At 47.8% G+C, this 19,802-nt stretch overlaps 9 protein-coding genes across 9 annotated transcripts; 5 read left to right on the forward strand and 4 right to left on the reverse strand.

The window, feature by feature from the left end:
* Positions 1-124: 124 nt before the first annotated feature.
* On the forward strand, positions 125-1,725 carry BGW36DRAFT_424867 (putative serine/threonine protein kinase; the record flags this gene model as incomplete). The annotated part of the gene is made up of 2 exons (XM_046220029.1): positions 125-1,531; positions 1,594-1,725. The coding sequence occupies 2 exons, from the start codon at positions 125-127 to the stop codon at positions 1,723-1,725; spliced, it is 1,539 nt and encodes a 512-aa protein (XP_046075974.1).
* A 935-nt stretch (positions 1,726-2,660) lies between these two features.
* Positions 2,661-4,222, forward strand: BGW36DRAFT_373199 (putative BAR adaptor protein RVS161). Its single transcript, XM_046215562.1, has 6 exons — positions 2,661-2,903; positions 2,978-3,028; positions 3,122-3,167; positions 3,229-3,302; positions 3,356-3,503; positions 3,558-4,222. The coding sequence occupies exons 1-6, from the start codon at positions 2,891-2,893 to the stop codon at positions 4,009-4,011; spliced, it is 786 nt and encodes a 261-aa protein (XP_046075975.1). The 5' UTR covers positions 2,661-2,890; the 3' UTR covers positions 4,012-4,222.
* A 132-nt stretch (positions 4,223-4,354) lies between these two features.
* BGW36DRAFT_356708 (uncharacterized protein) lies at positions 4,355-5,164 on the reverse strand (the record flags this gene model as incomplete). The annotated part of the gene is made up of 1 exon (XM_046213807.1): positions 4,355-5,164. The coding sequence occupies one exon, from the start codon at positions 5,162-5,164 to the stop codon at positions 4,355-4,357; it is 810 nt and encodes a 269-aa protein (XP_046075976.1).
* A 115-nt stretch (positions 5,165-5,279) lies between these two features.
* BGW36DRAFT_120493 (uncharacterized protein) lies at positions 5,280-6,156 on the reverse strand. Its single transcript, XM_046209281.1, has one exon. It carries the CDS (start codon positions 6,043-6,045, stop codon positions 5,395-5,397), a length of 651 nt encoding a protein of 216 aa, XP_046075977.1. The 5' UTR covers positions 6,046-6,156; the 3' UTR covers positions 5,280-5,394.
* A 1,042-nt stretch (positions 6,157-7,198) lies between these two features.
* On the forward strand, positions 7,199-8,415 carry BGW36DRAFT_424870 (S-adenosyl-L-methionine-dependent methyltransferase; the record flags this gene model as incomplete). Its single annotated transcript, XM_046220030.1, has 2 exons — positions 7,199-7,392; positions 7,446-8,415. The coding sequence occupies 2 exons, from the start codon at positions 7,199-7,201 to the stop codon at positions 8,413-8,415; spliced, it is 1,164 nt and encodes a 387-aa protein (XP_046075978.1).
* A 222-nt stretch (positions 8,416-8,637) lies between these two features.
* On the reverse strand, positions 8,638-10,098 carry BGW36DRAFT_415222 (RNA processing factor 1). Its single transcript, XM_046219312.1, has 2 exons — positions 9,880-10,098; positions 8,638-9,817 (listed from the first exon to the last, which is right to left on the reverse strand). The coding sequence occupies exons 1-2, from the start codon at positions 10,042-10,044 to the stop codon at positions 8,744-8,746; spliced, it is 1,239 nt and encodes a 412-aa protein (XP_046075979.1). The 5' UTR covers positions 10,045-10,098; the 3' UTR covers positions 8,638-8,743.
* Positions 10,099-10,301: 203 nt separating this feature from the next.
* Positions 10,302-12,994, forward strand: BGW36DRAFT_373205 (glycyl-tRNA synthetase). Its single transcript, XM_046215563.1, has 2 exons — positions 10,302-12,274; positions 12,333-12,994. Exons 1-2 carry the CDS (start codon positions 10,568-10,570, stop codon positions 12,714-12,716), a joined length of 2,091 nt encoding a protein of 696 aa, XP_046075980.1. The 5' UTR covers positions 10,302-10,567; the 3' UTR covers positions 12,717-12,994.
* A 67-nt stretch (positions 12,995-13,061) lies between these two features.
* On the forward strand, positions 13,062-15,487 carry BGW36DRAFT_373208 (uncharacterized protein). Its single transcript, XM_046215564.1, has 2 exons — positions 13,062-13,355; positions 13,421-15,487. The coding sequence occupies exons 1-2, from the start codon at positions 13,218-13,220 to the stop codon at positions 15,263-15,265; spliced, it is 1,983 nt and encodes a 660-aa protein (XP_046075981.1). The 5' UTR covers positions 13,062-13,217; the 3' UTR covers positions 15,266-15,487.
* Positions 15,488-16,060: 573 nt separating this feature from the next.
* On the reverse strand, positions 16,061-18,916 carry BGW36DRAFT_424874 (kinase-like domain-containing protein; the record flags this gene model as incomplete). The annotated part of the gene is made up of 5 exons (XM_046220031.1): positions 16,061-16,473; positions 16,539-16,638; positions 16,696-17,375; positions 17,434-18,749; positions 18,897-18,916. 5 exons carry the CDS (start codon positions 18,914-18,916, stop codon positions 16,061-16,063), a joined length of 2,529 nt encoding a protein of 842 aa, XP_046075982.1.
* Positions 18,917-19,802: the final 886 nt, after the last annotated feature.

The following is a 19,802-nucleotide window of genomic DNA, read 5'->3' on the forward strand; positions in this document are numbered from 1 at the left end:
CCAGCCTCCTCTGCGGCGAACAGGCGCTTCGCGGGAGTATCGCAGCTTCGAGTACTCGCCACCGACTCTGTTCCTTCTACGCAGCGTCGAAGGCGCCGCTGTGCGCTGTACGGCTTGAACGCACATGACTCCACCACCTGTGTCTCCTGTTCCTTCCTCCACCGTTTCTTCTAAAGCTCCATCCACCGCGTCGACAGATCACAGCGACAATGGAGAGCAGCAGATGACACGGGCCCTCGAGGACATACGAATCTCGGTCCCGCCGAATGGCGATGTCCTGCCCACCCCGCCTCAGCAAGCCAAGATCGCAAAACCATCAATGGCCCATCGTCTCACTCGAATGTTTAGTGAACGGAAACCAACACCGCCAATATCAAAAGACTCGGATGCTACTCGGGATACTGGCTCTGAGTCCAGCTCTGACGGCCCCAAGCCGTCTATGAATGGCGCGGTCCGACCTTCCCCAGCTCATCAACCACCCTCTCGTCAAACATCCGTGAGCGAAAAACCGAGTGATGGAGTCAAGGGTCGAGGTAAAGAAAAGGATGCTCCAGTACATAAGCGATTCGAAATGCTGGATGGCACACATAAGCACCATCTCAAAGGCACCAAACGCCAAGAAAAACTGACGGGGCTGCTTCGAGATATGCTTGGTGCAGGGAAGAAGAAAGACGACCATGTCGATGACCAGCAATTATCCCTGGTGTCGAGTTGGGTCGACCAGCTGAAGAACGAACGTGACAAATTGGCGCAAGACAAGAAAGGAGGGCCCAATGCCACCGCGACATTGGTAGATAAATACGGCAAGTGTCAGGAGATTGTCGGCCGTGGCGCTTTCGGTATCGTTCGGATATCTCACAAAGTCAATCCAAAGGATTCTCGGGTGGAACAATTATACGCAGTGAAGGAATTCAGACGTCGACCTCAGGAAACATCCAAGAAATACCAGAAACGACTCACTTCTGAATTTTGTATCTCGTCGTCTTTGCGTCACCCCAACGTGATCCACACTTTGGACCTTTTACAAGATGCAAAGGGAGATTATTGCGAAGTGATGGAGTACTGTGCGGGAGGCGATCTCTACACTCTTGTATTGGCTGCTGGCAAGCTTGAAGTCACCGAAGCGGATTGCTTTTTCAAACAACTTATGCGCGGTGTCGAATACATGCATGAAATGGGTGTCGCCCACCGTGACTTGAAGCCCGAAAATCTCCTCCTGACAACCCATGGTGCTCTCAAAATAACTGATTTTGGAAATGGCGAATGCTTCCGCATGGCTTGGGAGAAAGAAGCGCACATGACCGCCGGCTTGTGCGGATCTGCCCCTTATATCGCACCAGAAGAATACACCGACAAGGAATTTGATCCCCGGGCTGTCGATCTCTGGGCAACAGGCGTCATCTATATGGCAATGAGAACTGGAAGGCATCTATGGCGAGTCGCTCGCAAAGACGAAGACGAGTTTTATGAGCGCTATTTGGAAGGTCGTAGGGACGAGGATGGTTACGCGCCTATTGAGACGCTGCACCGAGTAAGAGCCAACGCTGATATTGATCTCAGTTGGGTGTCAATATACTAACATCAAATTTGCAGGCTCGTTGTCGTAACGTGATCTACTCCATTCTTGATCCCAATCCTGGCCGACGTATCACCGCATCCCAGGTATTAAAGTCCGAATGGGTACGTGAGATCAAGCTGTGCAAGGCTGGTGAAGAAGGCTACTGATACCTTCTTATCCGTTCTTTGGCCTGGGCAGTCCTGATGGTTACCCGAAGCGGGATGTGGTGTGCGGGAATCTGGTATTGATGCAGCACGATGTGGTATCAGGCTATACTCACGCTTTCACGATGTTCTCTTCCGGTTGGAGGCTAGCACTGTCAGATTACATGTCATTTATTGAGGGGCAATAGACCCAATACCTTATTTAGACAGGAGGTTTTCTTTCTCATTACCAACGACCCTGTCTCTCTCATCACTGTCTTATACTCATTTCTGAAGCGATACGAACAATTATGACTTTTCTTATACGGGTGTATTATTGTATTACCGGCGCACAAAGCTCAGTCACCTTTATTCTATTTCTTGTTTTCTAAGGCTCATCATTCTGCCCGTTCTCTGCATTTCTCCTTCTAGTACGCAACCAGGTGATAGGATCGAGGGTTTATCGTTGCAAGCAAGATGATTTGGTTTTGATGTATTTTTACGTTCTAACTGTTTGTTACTTTCTTTGGTTTTCCTTCGGCGTTGGTGAGATTTTGGTGATATATCCATGCATTCACGACTTTCGATATACCATCACGACTGCATTTCTGACGCTGGCGGATTCGGGGTGTTTTTATCCATGTATCTAGTAGGAGATGAATATCATCACAATCTCAATTTCTATGACTCGAATCATCTCCATAGACAAACCGGGTATTTCCTCTTCTAATATGTACACGCACGGCTGTTCTTCAAGGTTCCTTACAGCACAACTACCTAAGTACTCGGTACAATGCTCATCCTGACAAAGGGCCAAGAACAAGTCCTGGCATCCGATCTCTGGGATGATTTCATGTCGTGGGGACTCTGGTTGTTTTCGGAATGACGTAGTATGGCTCCGGCCTTGGCTAGGTCACTCTGCGCCACGGCTCCTTCGGGGTGGATGTTCCGGGCAAGAGAGCTCAGCCACACATGTTGGTAAGGCATCACCAATTGTCAATCACTGGGCAGTTCTCAACTTCACTCATCGTTACGCGGCTTTCCAGGTTCCTTTGACCATCACTAAATATATTTTCGCTTCTTGTGCAGCACCACGGACGAGTTATTCAGTTGCTCGATATTTCAGTTATCCTCTCAGGACGTCCCTTGTTCGATTACCAAGTGGTAAAGTCGTCGACTCCCCGCCACCATGTCGTGGTCTGGTATGCGCACCCCTTCGCATATGCTACGAGTCGAAGGATATACCTTCGTTAATTATGTACTCCTATTTCTGCAGGGTTCAAGAAAAATGTCAACCGCGCGACGACGCAGGTGATGATGAAAACAGGTTCGTTGATTACCCCGCTGTCAGTGTCACATCGATGACAAGTGGCGATGATACTGCAATGAATCAAATGGACTGATTCGAGTTTGTCTATAGGGCATGTGGAGAAAACGAATGACCGAGATTATGAGATTGAAGAGAGGTACATTATGGCCTTCGAATATTGTCGCTTGTCAGACATCTAATAGGTTGGGTGTGAACAGACGCTACAGGACAATGGAGACGGCAGTGAATCGCCTGCAGAAAGAAGCAAAAGGATATCTCGATTCGCTCAGAGGTGGGGCTAGTTCAAACGGAACAATTACTGGGATTGATGTTAACTTCTCGCAGCAATGACTGCATCTCAAATGAGAATCGCGGAGACAATCGACGCCTTTTATGGTGACGCTGGAACAAGAGATGGTGTGAGCCGAAGTTATAAGCAAGCTGTGGAGGACCTAGATGCAGAAACCATCAAGGCGCTAGATGGACCTTACCGGTATCATCTCTTTACTGATGTTGCTACGTGAACGATGGACTGATTGAAGTACAGGACGACGGTTCTCGATCCCATTTCCCGCTTCTGTGCATATTTCCCTGATATAAACGAGTGCATCAAAAAGCGCAACCACAAGCTACTCGACTACGACTCCATGCGCGCTAAGGTCAAGAAATTAGTCGAAAAGCCAGACAAGGATGCCAGCAAACTACCGCGAGCGGAGCGCGAAACCGAGCTCGCCAAGCAAGCCTACGAGCAGCTCAATGAACAACTCTTCACGGAACTACCGCAGCTTATCGACCTGCGTGTTCCGTACCTAGATCCTAGCTTTGAGGCTCTGGTTAAGATCCAACTGCGGTTTTGTGCAGAGGCTTACTCGCGCATGGCGCAAGTGCAGCAGTATCTGGATGCAGACACGAGAGATCAATATGCAAATGGAGATTTGGATAATAGGGTCGAGGAAGTGTTGCAGGAGATTCGGGATTTGAGTATTGCTGGGACTGTCTAAACTGAAAATTGCTTCATTTAACATAAGTAGTGTTTATATTTGTATCATTTCCATTCCTTCTGGAAAGATTTTAATGACCTGTTCATTATTCCTGTTTATCTTCAGGCTCCCACCCTAATTTATACATACTATTTCAGCTTTCGCTTCATTGATGCTGCCACGGAAATGAAAAAGGAAGATTTCAGAGGACGTCAACGAGCAGACATTCCATTGCATCAGTTCATTTAATGTTTAATTGCATGTAGAGTTGTCAGGTCGTCTCGCGAACAAATGTCTAGTGTATTAATACATATAACAAGCCGGGTATCAAATGCAGATATTTATGATACATTTATAAGTCAACCTAGTCGTTCCCACCTCGATACATCTCTTGTACCAGTAAATCCACAACTCCCGGCACAGCGGCTTGCAACGCCTTCAAATCCCTCGGAGTTAACTTGGAAAGCACATAGTCCGAGACAGAATCTCGTTCCCGACTTGCTGGGCGACCAATTCCTATCCCCAGGCGCAGTATTGAAACTTGCGGGCTGCTACTCTTCTGGCCCGGTAATAAACCCGCTCCTCTGAGGCTTTCCATAATACTGATTAACCCCCGATGCCCCCGTAGACTGGATTGGGCCGGCCCACCCATTCGCACCTTCACTTTCCCTGGTTGGGCCTCTAGCTCATCATGTAGAATAACGAGTGTGGATCGGAACCGAGTCATGTCCCGTATGTCCACATCAATGGGCTCGGCAGTCTGAGAGCCCTTGAGCAGCCTAAGGAGTGGTGTATTGTTTTCTGTTTCGGCCGGTTGATTTTGTTGTTGTTTTTTATGCTGCTGTTGCTGTAGCTGTTGTCGAGGAGTTTGAAAAGTAGAATTGAAATATCTTTGGCGATCTGCTAGCCATGTCTTGAGTTGTTCTAGCACCGGCGGACCAGAGACATTCATCAGCGACGGTGATTTCCAGCTGGTGTAAAAGATGGACTGTGATGAGGATGAGGACAGGGAAGCAGGGTTGTTAAGCCCAATGCGCTCATGCAATGGAGACCGTATGGCGTCGAGGAGAACATGGCCAGCACTGTGCCTGGTCCCTGTGTATGGGGCTGGGTTGCCAATGGAAGCAATGAAAAGAAAGCGGCGTGGACACCTGTACAGCGGGACCGATGTCATTGCTTTTTTTCTGTCTCTTCGGAAACTTGATTAGTGCCTCCACTCTCGGCTTTCAGCTTGCTACGTATTATCCTAGTACGTAAGGTGGTGTCGACCAGGTGCCTCTGTGGAAGTTGACCGCATCAAATGTAAAAAAAAGTAAGCTTTGATATCGCGTAAAAACGGGAGATCGGCCCCTCGACGCCTGCTGATTGGTCAGCAAGCCCCGTAGTGAGCACCGTGGTCAACAATCAACATGCAATGCAAATAATACTAACAATTAATGCGTACATACAAGGTATACTGTTGCGTGATACAGCTGCATGTCTTATTATGAATTGCTTCTTATTCAGGGTGTATTCTGGTTGATCATGTTGCTTCTCAATGATATTGAAGATACCAGAATGCTCACCCAGCGAGTTCCCCGCCTTCACCGACGTATCATTATCATAAGTTGAACAACTGAAAAACTCCTCCCACAAGGCCAGTTCCCAATCGCCCCATTCACTCCAAGCGGTCAAATCGGAAGCACCAGATTCTAGCTTGCAGATAATGGTTGCATTGGTTGGCATGGCTGGCCTGTCGGAGGATGGACGTGTGGAGCTGCAAAGCCTTCTCTCTGCAACTAAATCCAATGACCCATTCCCAACAGCATGGTTAGGCCGTTCGCTTTCGGCTCGGGTCCCCCTGGTCCCGTTGTAATTGCAAGAATATGCTGCAGCTTGGAACTGCCTGTCCGTTGTCCTGGGATTCCCTCCGCAGTTCTGCTGTAGGTGGCGAAACATGAAATGAATAGCACAGGTCGCGGGTAAAGTCTGTGCTACTTTGTAACTCCGCGCCTCGTATTCATGAGTTGGCAGGTTAAGAATTCCTGTGCCCGTCTCGCCGTCAACGCCCCACATGAGCCCTAGACTCGTCCATCATATCACATAGTATGTCGCACCCAACCGTGCCCCGGTTGATTAGCCATATAGCGGTTGCAGTGTTACAGTTCGAGCTGCCAAAGACAAGACTATGGCTACCAGCAGCACTGCGTCTGGGACATCAACAACGCTCCTTGCTGCACGATCGCGATCCTCTAGTTAATGACTCGTATCCAGCAAACACAAATGACTCGACGTGTCCATGAGGAACTGCCAGTGAATCAATTAAGCTCGGTGCGGGCGCAGGCGTGCTGGGGGGAATGGAGGGGCTACATTAGTCAATTTAGCCCTGGGTCTTTGGATCATTGGCTCGCGAGCCGTCGCGGTAGTTGGCGACCTCGTAGAGTTAGTTTCTCACTCGAGACTCAAGTCTCTAACTAGCACTGCTAGCTTGCCGGGGATAGCAGTAGCGAGGACATCGATTCTCAATCTGGCAGCGACGCAACAAGGGCGGTCCATTATTGTGCAGTAAGATGGATGACCGATGCTGGATGATGGATGATGGGCAAGCGGGGATCTCCGCCGCCGTGGACGAGTTTAGTACTTAAGTTAACTAGTAACGTTAACTGGGAACTAAGCGAATTACTAATTTATTAGTTTGCAAGCCAGAATCATACTAGAGCTGCCCAGGTGGCAGGAGCGGGCTCCCACTTCCTAATCGGGCCGGTCCTGCCTCTAGCTCCGAGCCCGCGCAAACCATCGTGACTGCTGTTGCCATCGTCATAATCATCACACTTAAAGGATTAATCAATCCTTTGCTGTTTTCTCCTGCGACCGGCTTGCTTCGTCCGCCTGTGCTTTCTTTTCTCCGCACGGTCGACCTCGTCCCCGTCCTTGCCAAGCGCTCGCTAACGTGGCAGATGCTCTCGACCACTTCGTGCCATTGTGGTAATTAGTTGCTCGTTCTTTACGTATGGTCCGCTGCTTTTTTTCGGCTCCTTCCATGCCTGGATACTGTTTCTTCTTCACACACACACACACACAAAAATAATAAAGAAAGGGAGAAAAGAAAAGACAAAAATAACTCAATGGAATGGCACTCACTGAAGTTTGACTTCCTTTTCCCCGTCCCATTCTCCGATCTAATCCAACCGTGAAATCGCCATTAGCCACAGCAGGTCCTGGGCTGGCCATGGTCCAATCGTTCAAGCCAAGTGCAGAACCTGGCAGCAACGACCGTATTGCCCAGACAATCGAGGTAGAAGTGGACGACGAAGATGACCAGTATGAACTGCTGGAAGGAGAAAGAGAGATAGTAGATGATAGTAATAACAATGACGATGACGATAACGATAACGACGACGACGAAGATGGTACATATTCAATGTGGGTGCCCGTCAATCTGTATATAAATGGACGAGCAAAGCTGACAAATACAGAACATCCACCAGATCCCAGTTCACGATACAGCCAGTCTATGAAAATGGCCGGAGATACTGTAACGATACTTATTTTATGCCGAATGATGACGCCGAGCAAACGCGGTTGAATATTGTCCACCAAGCATTTCTCATGCTATTAGATGGCGAGCTGACAAAGGCCCCAGCTCCAAATGGCCCGTCCCGTATTCTAGACATTGGTACTGGACCCGGCGATTGGGCCGTGGAAATGGGAGAAATGTACCCAAATGCAGAGATCATCGCAACCGACATCAGCGTCTTTGATGCCGGCCCCGGAATCATTGGCCTCCCTAACGTCCACTTCCAGCTCGATGACGCCGAAGAGGAATGGACTTACCATGAGCCTTTTGATTTGATCCATTTTCGATGCCTCACTGGCGCATTTAGGAACTGGGATGGGGTCTATAGACAGGCTTTCAAACACCTGAGAGCTGGGGGCTACATCGAAGTTGCCGAATCAGAGCCGGACTTTGAAAGTTTCATCGCCCCCGAATTAAAATCAGATTCCTATTACAATATCTTAGCTTCTGCGATGCGGAGTGCTGCCGATGCTACAGACTTTCCCCGTGGGCGTGATCATTTAAGGTCATCCTCGTTAACAGCAGTGGGATTTGTCGACGTGCGAACCTATGATATCACGGTACCAGTAGGAACCTGGCCAGACGATCCCAAGCAAAGGACGCTGGGCAAAATGATCCTTATCGTATTTCTAGAGGGATTAGAGGCTCGAAGTCTACGGCAACTCACAGCCACCGGAAACTGGACAGCGGAGGGCGTACGAGACATATGCGAAAAGGCCAGGCTGGAGATTGCAGTATCTAAAGGAGCCAGCGTAACCGTTAGATTTATGACAGGCAGAAAACCCATGTCGCACGCACCACACCGTCTGAGGCGACAGCTGCAGATTCAAAAACTGGTCGATGAGATGAAAAAGTCCGAACTACAATAAAAGATGGACGCCTCATTGAAATTGTCGTTCGTATGCCTTTTATGACTTGGAATTTACTCTTTTAATCGATACCCAATTTATAGACACTACAGACCAAAAAGTCTTGCAACTAGGGGAGGAGCCGATTTATGATGACCGTGACGACTGTGTTGATATCCATTGATTTCATTTCACTTATGATACGTTGATGAATCTATTGTTGATAAAATTAAAAAAATGACAACTACTGTCCATAATTGTATTGAATAAATGCAATGCTATGGTATCGCTAAGAGTAAAAGCATCACGTGTCTGCCGAGAAAACAAAAACGGGAACCATTGAAGTAAATCATAGCTGGAATTTTGTTCTCGTCTTCTCCATTTTTCCCTTCCATTCCCATTCTTGCCCACTAGACCGCTGTATTCCCTTGTCAACCCGGCGAAGCTTCAGAGTCATACGGGGCCCCAATTCCTGAAGCCCAGTTTTGATGCCTTCGGCACCTTTCATTTCATTTCCATCAGCACCGATGACCGCCTTTTCGGTTTCTCGCTTTTCGCGAAAGATGTAACGGTGTCTCCGGACGAAACAGTAGTCTCGTTGATTATGAATAGTAACTACCTGTCGTCCTATGATTTCTGGCTGGGCTGGCCATAAGCTCTTGAATAGATGGGCCGTTAAAATACCCAGGGGGCTTCGGAAGTTATTGAGGATAAGTTCGGGATATGCGTCACTAGCAACACCGTGACCAGGCAGCTTCTTGCCTTCAATCCAATTTGAAACGGAAAAATGAAACATCGGACCGACTGGAAGGTGAACGATATCTAAACCGGACAATGTCTTCTGATCCTCATTGACAATAACCACCGCAGTGTAATTCCGATTGGCAGCAAACTTGGAGATCTCCTTCACTGAGAATGTATGGGCATGTCGATGTTTTGTCCTCCTAATATAAACACTATTTGGGAAAAGAGATGTGAGGAGTTTGGCTTCGTGATGTAATGTGGAGTGCGGCGAGGTCGTGATCAGTATTTTGGGGGCAGTGACTTCGTTTGAGAATAACGAAGGGAATTTTGCTGCAAGCACCTCAGGAGCCAAACTTAGGTTTGCGGATTTGGTAGACTGTGTTGGAGACGTAGCTCGCTCTGTGGCTGTGGGAAGTGATTTCTTTTTCCGACCATGTTCTGGAGATTTCACGCCTGTCTCATCGTCTTGGTGCTGGTCCTCATCATCGTCCGAGTCGGTCATGATCATGCTGTCTACCTCATCAGAGTCGTCATCGTTTTCTCCTTCTTCTGTATCGCCTTTGTCAAGCGCATTCTCTTCATCCTCCTCCTGTCTCTGTCCTTTGAGCCTCTCAATATCAACACTCAGTCCAAGTAAATTCTCGTCATCGCTGCCGACTTCATCCCAAGTTCGTTTTCTCTGCAAGGAAAATCGGTAAGGGCATCATCATTAATATTTTGGTTTGGGGCAACTATACGTACGTCTAGTGTAAGCGGGATAGAACGAGCCAGACGCTCTGCTTTGAGACTTGGGTCTTTTGATTCCTCTTTCCTCCTCTCGTGGCGCAATTTGTGCCGGGCAGCATCTTCTGCGCGTTTGCGCTTGATACTTTGGAGTTTTCGTATTTGCTTGTTTTTGATTGCCATTATTGGGAGGGTTTTTTATGACGAGTTTGCGCAATGCTGGTGGTGGAATTTCATGAAGCAAAAAATTAAAAGATAAAAATCGAAGCTTATCAGCGTGGTTGCTGATTGGCTCCGTCTGCCGACAGGGAAAATGTGGGTAATGAAATTACCGTAAGTTTGCACCAAGGCACTCCAGGCAAAGCAAAGTCGTATGTTTGGCAAGGAATGTGTCAACTACATCTTCATATCTGAAATAATCTTGGCCTTCATTTGTGAGACACCAACCGATGCCTAGCAGCAACGGTTTGGCCTTGCAATTTCTGTATCGATCTGATGTCAAGTACATTCACGGAAAATTGTTTCCCCGCAGATTAGTACCTGCAATGTGGGTAACGAGCGAAACTGTCATTACAGCAGTTTCAAGAGAAGTGAGAACTTGGTTACTGTAATTTTGGTACTCGTCGTTTCCGACTTTCTAGAATTTCTTGCTGTTTGACTCACACCCCTCTTCCCACCCCGCCGGCCCTGTTCCAATTTGTGGTGAATGACTCAACCTCACTTCCCTCGACTACTCTCACGCACTCTTCGAAATCAATTACACACAAATCGTCGCACCTATTCGAGCATCAATTACGGACGTGGGAAGCCTGCGAAATCTAGAATGGCGACCCTAACGACCAGGGTCGACCAGGTCGTGGATCGCTCCGTATTGGAGTCGATGCTACGTCGAAGAGCTTTTTACTTCCCTTCGTTCGATCCCTACGGCGGTGTCGCTGGTCTCTATGATTATGGTCCCCCGGGCTGCGCGCTTCAAGCCAATCTCATCGACGTATGGCGGAAGCATTTCGTTCTAGAGGAAGACATGCTGGAAGTCGACACGACCATGCTTACCCCGCATGAGGTACTGAAGACGAGTGGACATGTGGACAAGTTCGCCGATTGGATGTGCAAGGACCCCAAGACTGGCGAGATTTTCAGAGCAGACCATCTGGTTGAGGCAGTCCTTGAAGCTCGTTTAAAAGCAGACAAGGAGGCCCGCGGAGAAAAGGTTGTGGTAAATGAGGAGGAAGATGCGAAGAAGAAGAAAAAGAAAGTCAAGGATGTGAAACTGGTCAAGCTGGATGATGCTGTTGTCAAGGAGTACGAGGAGATTTTGGCTAAAATCGACAACTATGATGGGGATGGGCTGGCACTCCTTATTACAAAGTACGACATTCGCAACCCCACCACTGGTGGCAATCTCCTTCCTCCAGTCGCTTTCAACTTGATGTTTCAAACATCAATTGGCCCTAGCAGTAACATGCCAGGCTACTTGAGACCCGAGACCGCCCAGGGCCAGTTCCTCACCTTCCAGAAATTGCTCGAATTCAATCAGAACCAAATGCCATTCGCTTCTGCATCGATTGGCAAGTCATTCCGAAATGAGATCTCTCCACGTGCAGGTCTGCTAAGAGTCAGAGAATTTCTCATGGCTGAAATTGAGCACTTTGTGGACCCTGAAGGCGGCAAGAAGCACCCCCGATTTAACGAAGTCAAGGATATTGAGTTGACCTTGCTAAATCGAGAAGTTCAACTCTCTGGCCGGACTGAAGTTGAACGTGTAACTGTCGGCAAAGCTGTGTCTACAGGTCTGATTGACAACCAGACACTGGGGTATTTCCTCGCACGCATTCAACTATTCATGCTTAAAATTGGCGTGGACCCCAAGAAGCTTCGATTTCGTCAGCACATGGCGAATGAGATGGCGCATTACGCTGCTGACTGCTGGGATGCTGAACTTCAGACGAGCTACGGCTGGATTGAGTGTGTTGGCTGCGCTGATCGTAGCGCATACGATTTAACAGTGCACAAGGAGAAGACTGGGGCTCCGCTGTTTGTCCGTGAGGCCCTTGCAGAGCCGCGGAAATTTGAACAGTGGCAAGTTGATATCACTAAATCCAAATTCGGCCCACGCTTTAAAAAAGACGCGAAGAAAGTTGAGTTAGCAATCAATGCACTTACTGAAGACCTTCGAGAGAAACTCTCTCTTGATCTTGCTAAGGATGGTCAAATCGAAATTGATGTAGAGGGAGTTGATTCTGGAAAGGTGGTATTGGAGAAAGACCTCATCAATATCGAGAAACGTACAGTGGTGGAACACATTCGTGAATATACGCCTAATGTGATTGAGCCGTCTTTCGGTATTGGGCGAATCCTTTACAGTTTGTTCGAACATTCGTATTGGCACCGAACTGGAGATGAAGCCCGTGGTGTAAGTTTTGATCCTGTTAAGTTACGAATGACTGCCACTGATGGTTTATCTATAATAGGTCCTTTCTTTCCCTCCACTTGTTGCGCCAACTAAGGTGCTTTTGGTACCTCTTTCCAATCACGAATCATTTGCCCCCTTTGTTAAAAGACTAGGCTTGAAGTTCCGTCGTGCTGGTATTTCCAGCAAGGTCGACGACACTTCCAGTAGCATTGGCAAGCGTTACTCTCGTAACGACGAGCTTGGAACGCCATTCGGTATTACGATTGACTTCCAGTCTGTTAAAGATAACACATTCACTCTGCGTGACAGAGACTCCACTAAGCAGGTCCGTGCGAGCGAAGATGAGATCTTGCAGGCTGTAAAGTCCATGGTTGATGGAGAGGAGACCTGGACGGATGTGCAAAAGCGACTCCCAGAATTCACGTCTCAAGAGACCGACTGAAGAATTAAAAGTTGCTGATTGCTGTAGTCAGCTAATATCGTATATCATCTTGAGAAAAATGCTGGGTGTAATACTCCAAGATCCGTTTGTGTAGTCAATAGAGAGTCTCAATCTCAGTCTCGGTAAATCTGATGAAGAAATGAGCACCGACGAATCATATTGACATTGTGGAATGCCGTCATCGATTTGTGTTCTTATTCTATAGTAACCCGCATTATCAAATGCTGGGGGCATGTAGATGGAGAGGCCCTATTGGCCCGTCCACCATTCGCAGTCACCATCTGAGTCAGTGGGCCGTGAGTGACTCGAGCCGCGGCTGCATTTAAGCTTCCTCGCGCGGCCGCAGCCAACCTCGATTAAACAAGTTTCACCATGAGCACGCTCCATTTTAAGAATTTCACTATTGCTTGTTCAACATAATTCGGCAATAGCGTCCACGGAATCATATCAGCCAGACTGTCTACTTGAGTAGACAACGTCTGCCATCGACATAAAATAACCATGGCGCCGTCTATCGGATCGGCCAAGATCACACTGTCTTGTCCTCTTTTCGCTGCGGACTTTGACCCTCAAAATCATGGTCTCCTGCTTGTCGGAGGTGGCGGTGGTGAAGGTCGCAGCGGGGTAGGGAATAAAATTGTGCGTCTTTCTCTGCACGCTCCTCTTGACTAGACAACATGGCTCACTTCACTGTTTATCGATAGACCCTCTTAAACACCTCAAAACGATACAAGGTCTCTGAAATTGTTGACATTGACCTTTCACAAGATGAAGACTCCGTTACCTCTCTGGCTGTGGCTAAACCCGAAGAGAAATCAATGGTCGCCTTTGCGGGGATTAACAGTTCTCAGGCCGAGCAAAAGAAAGGGAACAACCGACATCTGCGGTCCTTCGAGCTAGAATACCCACCACCACGAAAGAGTCAAGCTGACACTACGGAGAGCAAGGAGGAGCCAAATGAGAATAATAAGCAGGGGAAGACTACGCCTCTGTCTCAAACTGCTTTGTTCAGAGCAAACGCTGGCAAATTGAAGCCAGGCGAGAAAGTCGACACCTATCAGAGGTTGCTGCGACTGTCGCCTTATCGTAGCATAACCTCTCCCAGAATCGGCGCGATTGCAACTGGGTTGGCTCCTGTTGGAGAGATTGTTCTGTTCAACGTCACTGCTTCTCCTCAATCGTCGGATGTCATTGGGCGAATCCGCCTAGATGCCGGTGAAGAGGCTGAAGATGTGGATATAATAGACCTGAATGATGGGAAATATCTTGTGGCATACACAAATGGCACCGATGTCTACACATTTCAGATCTCGTCACAACGATCTGACGCCTCCCCTGAGGTCAAATCAGTCTTTACGATATCCAAATCTCCAAAACGGTCCAAACTAAGGGCTCTACGATTCCTTTCCACTAATGCCTTAGTTCTCCTTGAGAACGCACCAAATCGTACAGGCTCCGAACTGAAGCTGCTCTCTTTGCCCTCTTCAAAGGACACAGTTGGGAAAATTGTACGTCAAAGAAAACTCCGTGGATCCGTCAAAATTGGATTGGGTCTTGATGTTGTCAATCTGGATGCGACTACGAATGGCGACCAGCAACATATCATAGCAATCGCAGGCAGCGATCAGTCTATCGTAATCTTCACTGTCGACTATAACCCGAAATCGAAGAAGTATGGCAAACTCGACAAATATGCAACACTCAGTGAAGTCCACCCATTCTCCATGACCAAAATTTGCTTTTCATTTTTCCAACCCCCATCTCACCCAGTTACCTCAAAAACTCTTCCACAATATGTCAAAATTGCCTCGGTCAGCTTGGGCAATACTGTCGTCGTACACACCTTGCCGCTTGCACCGTTTCCTCTTAATACCTTAACGCCGCGGTATGTGCTCAAGGTACCCGGACGACCCGAATTCTGGGAAACAGTGTTCAGTTGCTCCGTTGCCCTTCTGGTTGTTGCAATCAGTTGCTTTCTACTCCAAGCTTTCACCGAGATTAGAGGTGGAACTCCTGCATACATCGGCGCCACAGACTGGCTCCCCACAAGACTTCGTGAGAAGATCGCTCGGCCTTATATGTTCGATGAGAACAATAAACTGTTGAGCTCGGCTGTCTTCTCACCAGAATCAACCGAGGCACCCCAGGCTCAAGTTTCCTCCATAGTCACAGGCAAAGCGCTTCGTGGCCTGCTCGAAAGCCGACAGGAGAGCATTACCAGCAGCACTGATGATGGCGCCGCGAATACACCCAGCTCATCAACTTTCAAAGACGTTGATCCACCTTTGAACACTCACATTATCGTGCAACGTAGCGACGAGGGGTCTATTTCCGCACAACAAGTCGAGCACCACGATGACGAAAGTTCGGTATCCGAGAAACACAACGCGCGCAAGTGGGAAGACTTGCAACCAGAGGAACAAAGCCACTGGAAACGCTTTCTTTCCGAAGCCGGGCATTGGGCTACAGAAGAAGGCGAACAAGTCCTTCAAGGCATCTTTTTCGGCCAAATAGGCGGTCTTGTTGGTGCTGCTGTAGGCGGTGGTTGAAATACTAGTGTTCCCTGACAGATACGAGTTGTTTCCATTTGTTTTGTTTAGAATGTTAATGACTTGCATATATCCTTTGCTTCTTATTCATTACTACACCTGGTTATTCTGTTCTATTCTATAAAGGCACTTCGTCCCTAGAGACGAGATGATTATATGTATCTTTTTAAAAGCAGAAAGCTTAAATTTTTAACAGGGGCATTGTACAGTACTGTCTAGACTAAAGACTGAATGAATGCTTGTATTTCCAGTTCTATTCATGACATACAGTGTTAACTGCATGTCGTCGAGATATGAGTACTTATGAGATATGTATCAATCATTAAGGTCATGACAAGTGCAAAAAAGAAAAAAAAGAAAAAAGACAAAGGTTATAGAAAGTGAAATGTGGAGAAATAAAAACGCCCATGAACGACTTTATACAGGGACCTAGACCATCCCCGAGGATCAAAACAAGCTCTTGAGTTGACTAGCCTCATTCATTCCTTTATGCAATCGTTTGATTATGATTGATTTGCAGAATCACACCTATAGCATAAGCGTTTTGATGCCGTTTTAGCCTCTCAATTCATCTGCATAGGCGATATGCACACTTCCAGCAGTCTAGGTAATATGCCTGTGGAGATATTCTCGGAGAAAGACGAACATTCGGTCTGCTTAGGCCAAGAAGACTGAAAGGGCGTATAAGTAGGCGTCGAATCCGCTGAAGGGGATTCTGTGCTCGGTTGACAGTATACCTCCAAGTCTCTTGTTGCAACTACTTCCATTGCTCGGCTCGAATAGTTATAATTTTGATTACTGGCCACTATTCTTCTTCCAACGGAGGAGTTCGGCGAGACTGGCACGGCTGCAACCCATCTTCAAAAACTCATGTGCTAGTAGTTCTTCTGCTGTTGCTCGACTACGGACATCGACGCAAAGACAAACACTCAGGAAAGATTTAAGCTCTTTGCTAAGCTTCTCGGGCTTCTTCAGGCGTGGGGTGCCGTTGGTCGCAATCAAGTATAACGCCTTCAAAGGCTCCTCGTTAAGGTACGGGGGCTCGGACTCGATCATTTCAATAGCCATGATACCAAGTGACCAACAGTCCACCTTTGGGCCATACTCCTTTTGTTTAACAACTTCGGGAGCCATCCAATACGGCGTTCCGACCATCGTAGCACGCTTGTTCTTTGACTCGGTCAATTTAGCACAGAAGCCAAAGTCAGCTAGCAAAAGAGTTGCTAGTTAGTATACTTCGCGGTTTCAGTTTGTATTGTCAATGACAACTTACTGATCTTAACGTTTCCCACGCGGTCCAGCAACACGTTATCACTTTTAATGTCACGGTGGATGATGTTTTGGCTGTGAAGATGCGCAAGTCCTTTGCAAGTCTATAGAAATTTGAGACTTAGTAAAGGAATATGGTAGATAACAGACTGGGAACAAACCTCAAAGCAAATGGTAGAAATTTGGTCTTCCTGGATCACAGGGTTGTTGTCAATCACATCAGTTAATGCACCGCCTTCCATGAACTCCATAACAACCCAGAGCTCATTGTTCTGATCTTGTAAAAAGGAGTCAAGGAAGTTGACAATATTTGCATGTTGGCTGTCCTTCATAACGATGATTTCATTTACAATGAGTTCCTTGCGAGGTTGGCTGCGGAGGTCCATTTGTTTGATCGCTACTTGTCCGCGTGGGCCGTGGGTTCGGTATATCTCACGTGCGACAGGTGAAGTTGCATTCTCTTTCACCCGAGCTACATAAACAGAGCCAGAGGCGCCTTGGCCAATCTTACGTTGCTTGCTGTAGGATTCTTGGGGATTCTCTTTCGACACCACCGATTTCAGTTTCTCCATTACCTCGCCTTCTGTCATGCTCGACATACGAACTTCCTTCTGTCGGGGTTCAGGCTTCTTCGTGAGGGCAGCTTCGGCTTGACGAACGCCATCTGAAACAGCTGCCTTGTTGTTATTCTGTTTGCTTGCAATATTCAGGGGCTTGACTTGTTGTACGGGGGCGGGAAGACGAGTTGGCGGAGGGCCTTGAGCCTGCGGTGGTGCTTTTATACCGTTATTCTGTGGGCGAGGCGTTGATTGCGGGGACCGTGAGTCTTGAGAAGGGGAATCTAGAGGTATACTTGGTAAGTCTGGAACATATTTTCTGAAAATGACGAGGGAGTATACCTGTCCTTTGGATAGGTTGCCCATTGGCGGTTGGCGGTGATGGAGCTGGTCTCTGGGCTGTCATCTGTCTCATGGAACCCTGAGGCTGCTGACGGGAAGCGGCATTCGGCGCTTGAGGAGCAGGTCTACTAGGGTTATATCGGTTATTCGTAGCTGGATCGCTCTCACCTCCATAACCTCCTAGCTCCTGCTTTGCAAGCGGAACTTTGCTTTTGGGTAGTGATGCATTATACGCCTCCTGTTCTCGCCTTTCCTGGTCTTCGCGAATTCGGCGTGCTTCTTCCTCCATTCGCCGTCGCTGCTCCTGTTCGGCCATTTCACGCATGCGGTCAACCTCATAGGCACGATCTGCGTCCGATGGTTTACGCTGCGCTTGGGTGGGAGACCCCGTAGAACCGGGCTGACGCTGGGACTGGCCACTATCTAATCTTTGCAAAGCATTTGGTGGCGGTGGTCGTGGTGGAGCAATGCCATTTCCGTTTCCTAGCTGCATCGACGATGGATTGGATGCTGGTGGGGTTGGTGTTAAACTGCCATAATACTGAGGGTTCTGCTCTCGCATCTTAATGTCAGAGTAGAACTCTAGTACCTCAATCACAGCTTGTGGGTTCTTTTTATAATCTTCTTTCGTAATAGCAGATGCCGTCAAAAGCTTCTCCCATTCAGCCGGCAATCCCACGAAAGCACCAGTCCGTGGATCAAAGCCAACATGCACTCGATGACTAAAATTAGTCGGGTTGCTGACTCCTCCCATTCCAGGGCATCGTTCATAAATCTTATCGATCCAATCGTAAATCTCATCATCGTTTTTCACTTCGCAGGTTATGGTTTTCGTTGGAAAATCGCGATTAATGAGTGCCGCCTTTGAGGTAGCATCTTTGGGATTGGCTAACCGGGTTATTTCGAAGGCCATTTTAGTATCTTCAGAGCGAGTGACACCAGTAATGTTATTCAAAGCAATGGAAATTGCCACTTTCCCCGTTTCATTTTTCAAGAAATCGAGGCGAAACTCGCGCAGTATGAGATATCGCTGGTTCCATCCGGCTAGAAACTTATCCTCTTTGCACCGCACATAGCCCTCTTTGATAACGGTGACGCCTGGTGGCGGCGCTCCCTGTGAGCTCTTGGATTGCGAAAGTGATAAATTGCTTGTATTTGGGAAGATCGACAAGGTTGGGGTACTTGGAGAGTTCAAGCTCATCTGATTAAATGATGTAGCGACGCTAGGGCTAGAAACGGTGGTGTTGAGACGAGGTCGTTCAACTGGTGGCCGAGGTGCTGGACCGGGATTCATAAACTGCTCGGCGGAATATACACTAAAATCAAGCATGTGAGTAGTGATTCAACAAAAGAATCGCATGGCTTGTTGCCGCGTATCAGATAGGACTGGGGATTGGGGGCGACAGCAGATCTGCCACCTCGCATAGGCAATGAGGGTGGAAATTCGACAGCACCAGACTTACTTTCCATGAGAGGACGCCATCTTCGGCGTCCAGATATTATAATATTAGACAGTGTTGGGCAGACTAGCGCTCAGTACTTGGGATAGGGGTATTCACAAGCCTAAAGAGTTATGGAGTTAGGTCGGCACAGGAAAAATTGCAGCAAGTCAAGAATAGGATGTGCACGTGAATTTCGTAGAATGGATGATCCCTCCATGGATGTAAAGCAGCGTGGGTGTGAAAATGACTAGAAGATGTGCTGGCGCGGAGGGGATCGTAGCAGTAGGCTTACCCTGCGCGAGAGGCCCAGTTTTTACAGAATACCTGGCTGCAATCGTACACGTAGAAGAATTGCAAGCAGGTGAGAAAACTGGGTGCTGCGTCCACAGTGAGAAAAAAAAATCTCATCCGGCTGTACACTGTGTTGGATGCTGGAGGGAGACAGCGAGGGTTGTTGGTTCAAAGGGAGGAGAGTGAATGCAGTTGGGAGATTAACGGGAAGGGGGGCGGAGATGGAGGCGCCCGCATGTTAAGTACTGCCCGCACTTTAATCATTACTCATGTTGCACAGGAGTATTACGACCATTATTCCATCTACACCACGAATGAAACTACAAGAGATTGCTAGCAGTGTATGCAAGATTTCAACAACATGGGTGAAGAAGCAACGGGGGAAAATTCGGTTCCATCCACCAATCCGTACAGTGCGACAATTTCGAGGTGGGGGAACACAACAGTCGACTCACTGCTAGGCAGATGCATTCATTGAATATCTAGGTCAATAGCATCCCCTTATTAAGTTCTTCTTTATCATATCATTCTCAACGTATAGGCCTGTGCATAAAGAATAGCGAGAAGGGATGCTGGGATGGATATCACTAAATGGACGGGGCTGTTCTTTGACTTAAGTTGGCGACGAATGAGAGT

The sequence above is a fragment of the Talaromyces proteolyticus genome, assembly GCF_021365285.1.
Source record: "Talaromyces proteolyticus strain PMI_201 chromosome Unknown BGW36scaffold_3, whole genome shotgun sequence".
NCBI lineage: Eukaryota > Fungi > Ascomycota > Eurotiomycetes > Eurotiales > Trichocomaceae > Talaromyces > Talaromyces proteolyticus.

Bases quoted from the DNA above. Each gene is read 5' to 3' on its own strand.
- BGW36DRAFT_373199 (XM_046215562.1), top strand. The intron at 3,168-3,228 runs GTACATTATGGC...GGGTGTGAACAG, and splicing joins GATTATGAGATTGAAGAGAG to ACGCTACAGGACAATGGAGA. The intron at 3,303-3,355 runs GTGGGGCTAGTT...AACTTCTCGCAG, and splicing joins ATATCTCGATTCGCTCAGAG to CAATGACTGCATCTCAAATG.
- BGW36DRAFT_373208 (XM_046215564.1), top strand. From the start codon at position 13,218: ATGGCGCCGTCTATCGGATCGGCCAAGATCACACTGTCTTGTCCTCTT. The intron at 13,356-13,420 runs GTGCGTCTTTCT...GTTTATCGATAG, and splicing joins GCGGGGTAGGGAATAAAATT to ACCCTCTTAAACACCTCAAA.
- BGW36DRAFT_373205 (XM_046215563.1), top strand. From the start codon at position 10,568: ATGACTCAACCTCACTTCCCTCGACTACTCTCACGCACTCTTCGAAAT. The intron at 12,275-12,332 runs GTAAGTTTTGAT...TATCTATAATAG, and splicing joins CTGGAGATGAAGCCCGTGGT to GTCCTTTCTTTCCCTCCACT.
- BGW36DRAFT_120493 (XM_046209281.1), bottom strand. From the start codon at position 6,045: ATGTGGGGCGTTGACGGCGAGACGGGCACAGGAATTCTTAACCTGCCA.
- BGW36DRAFT_415222 (XM_046219312.1), bottom strand. From the start codon at position 10,044: ATGGCAATCAAAAACAAGCAAATACGAAAACTCCAAAGTATCAAGCGC. The intron at 9,818-9,879 runs GTACGTATAGTT...TTTTCCTTGCAG, and splicing joins CTATCCCGCTTACACTAGAC to AGAAAACGAACTTGGGATGA.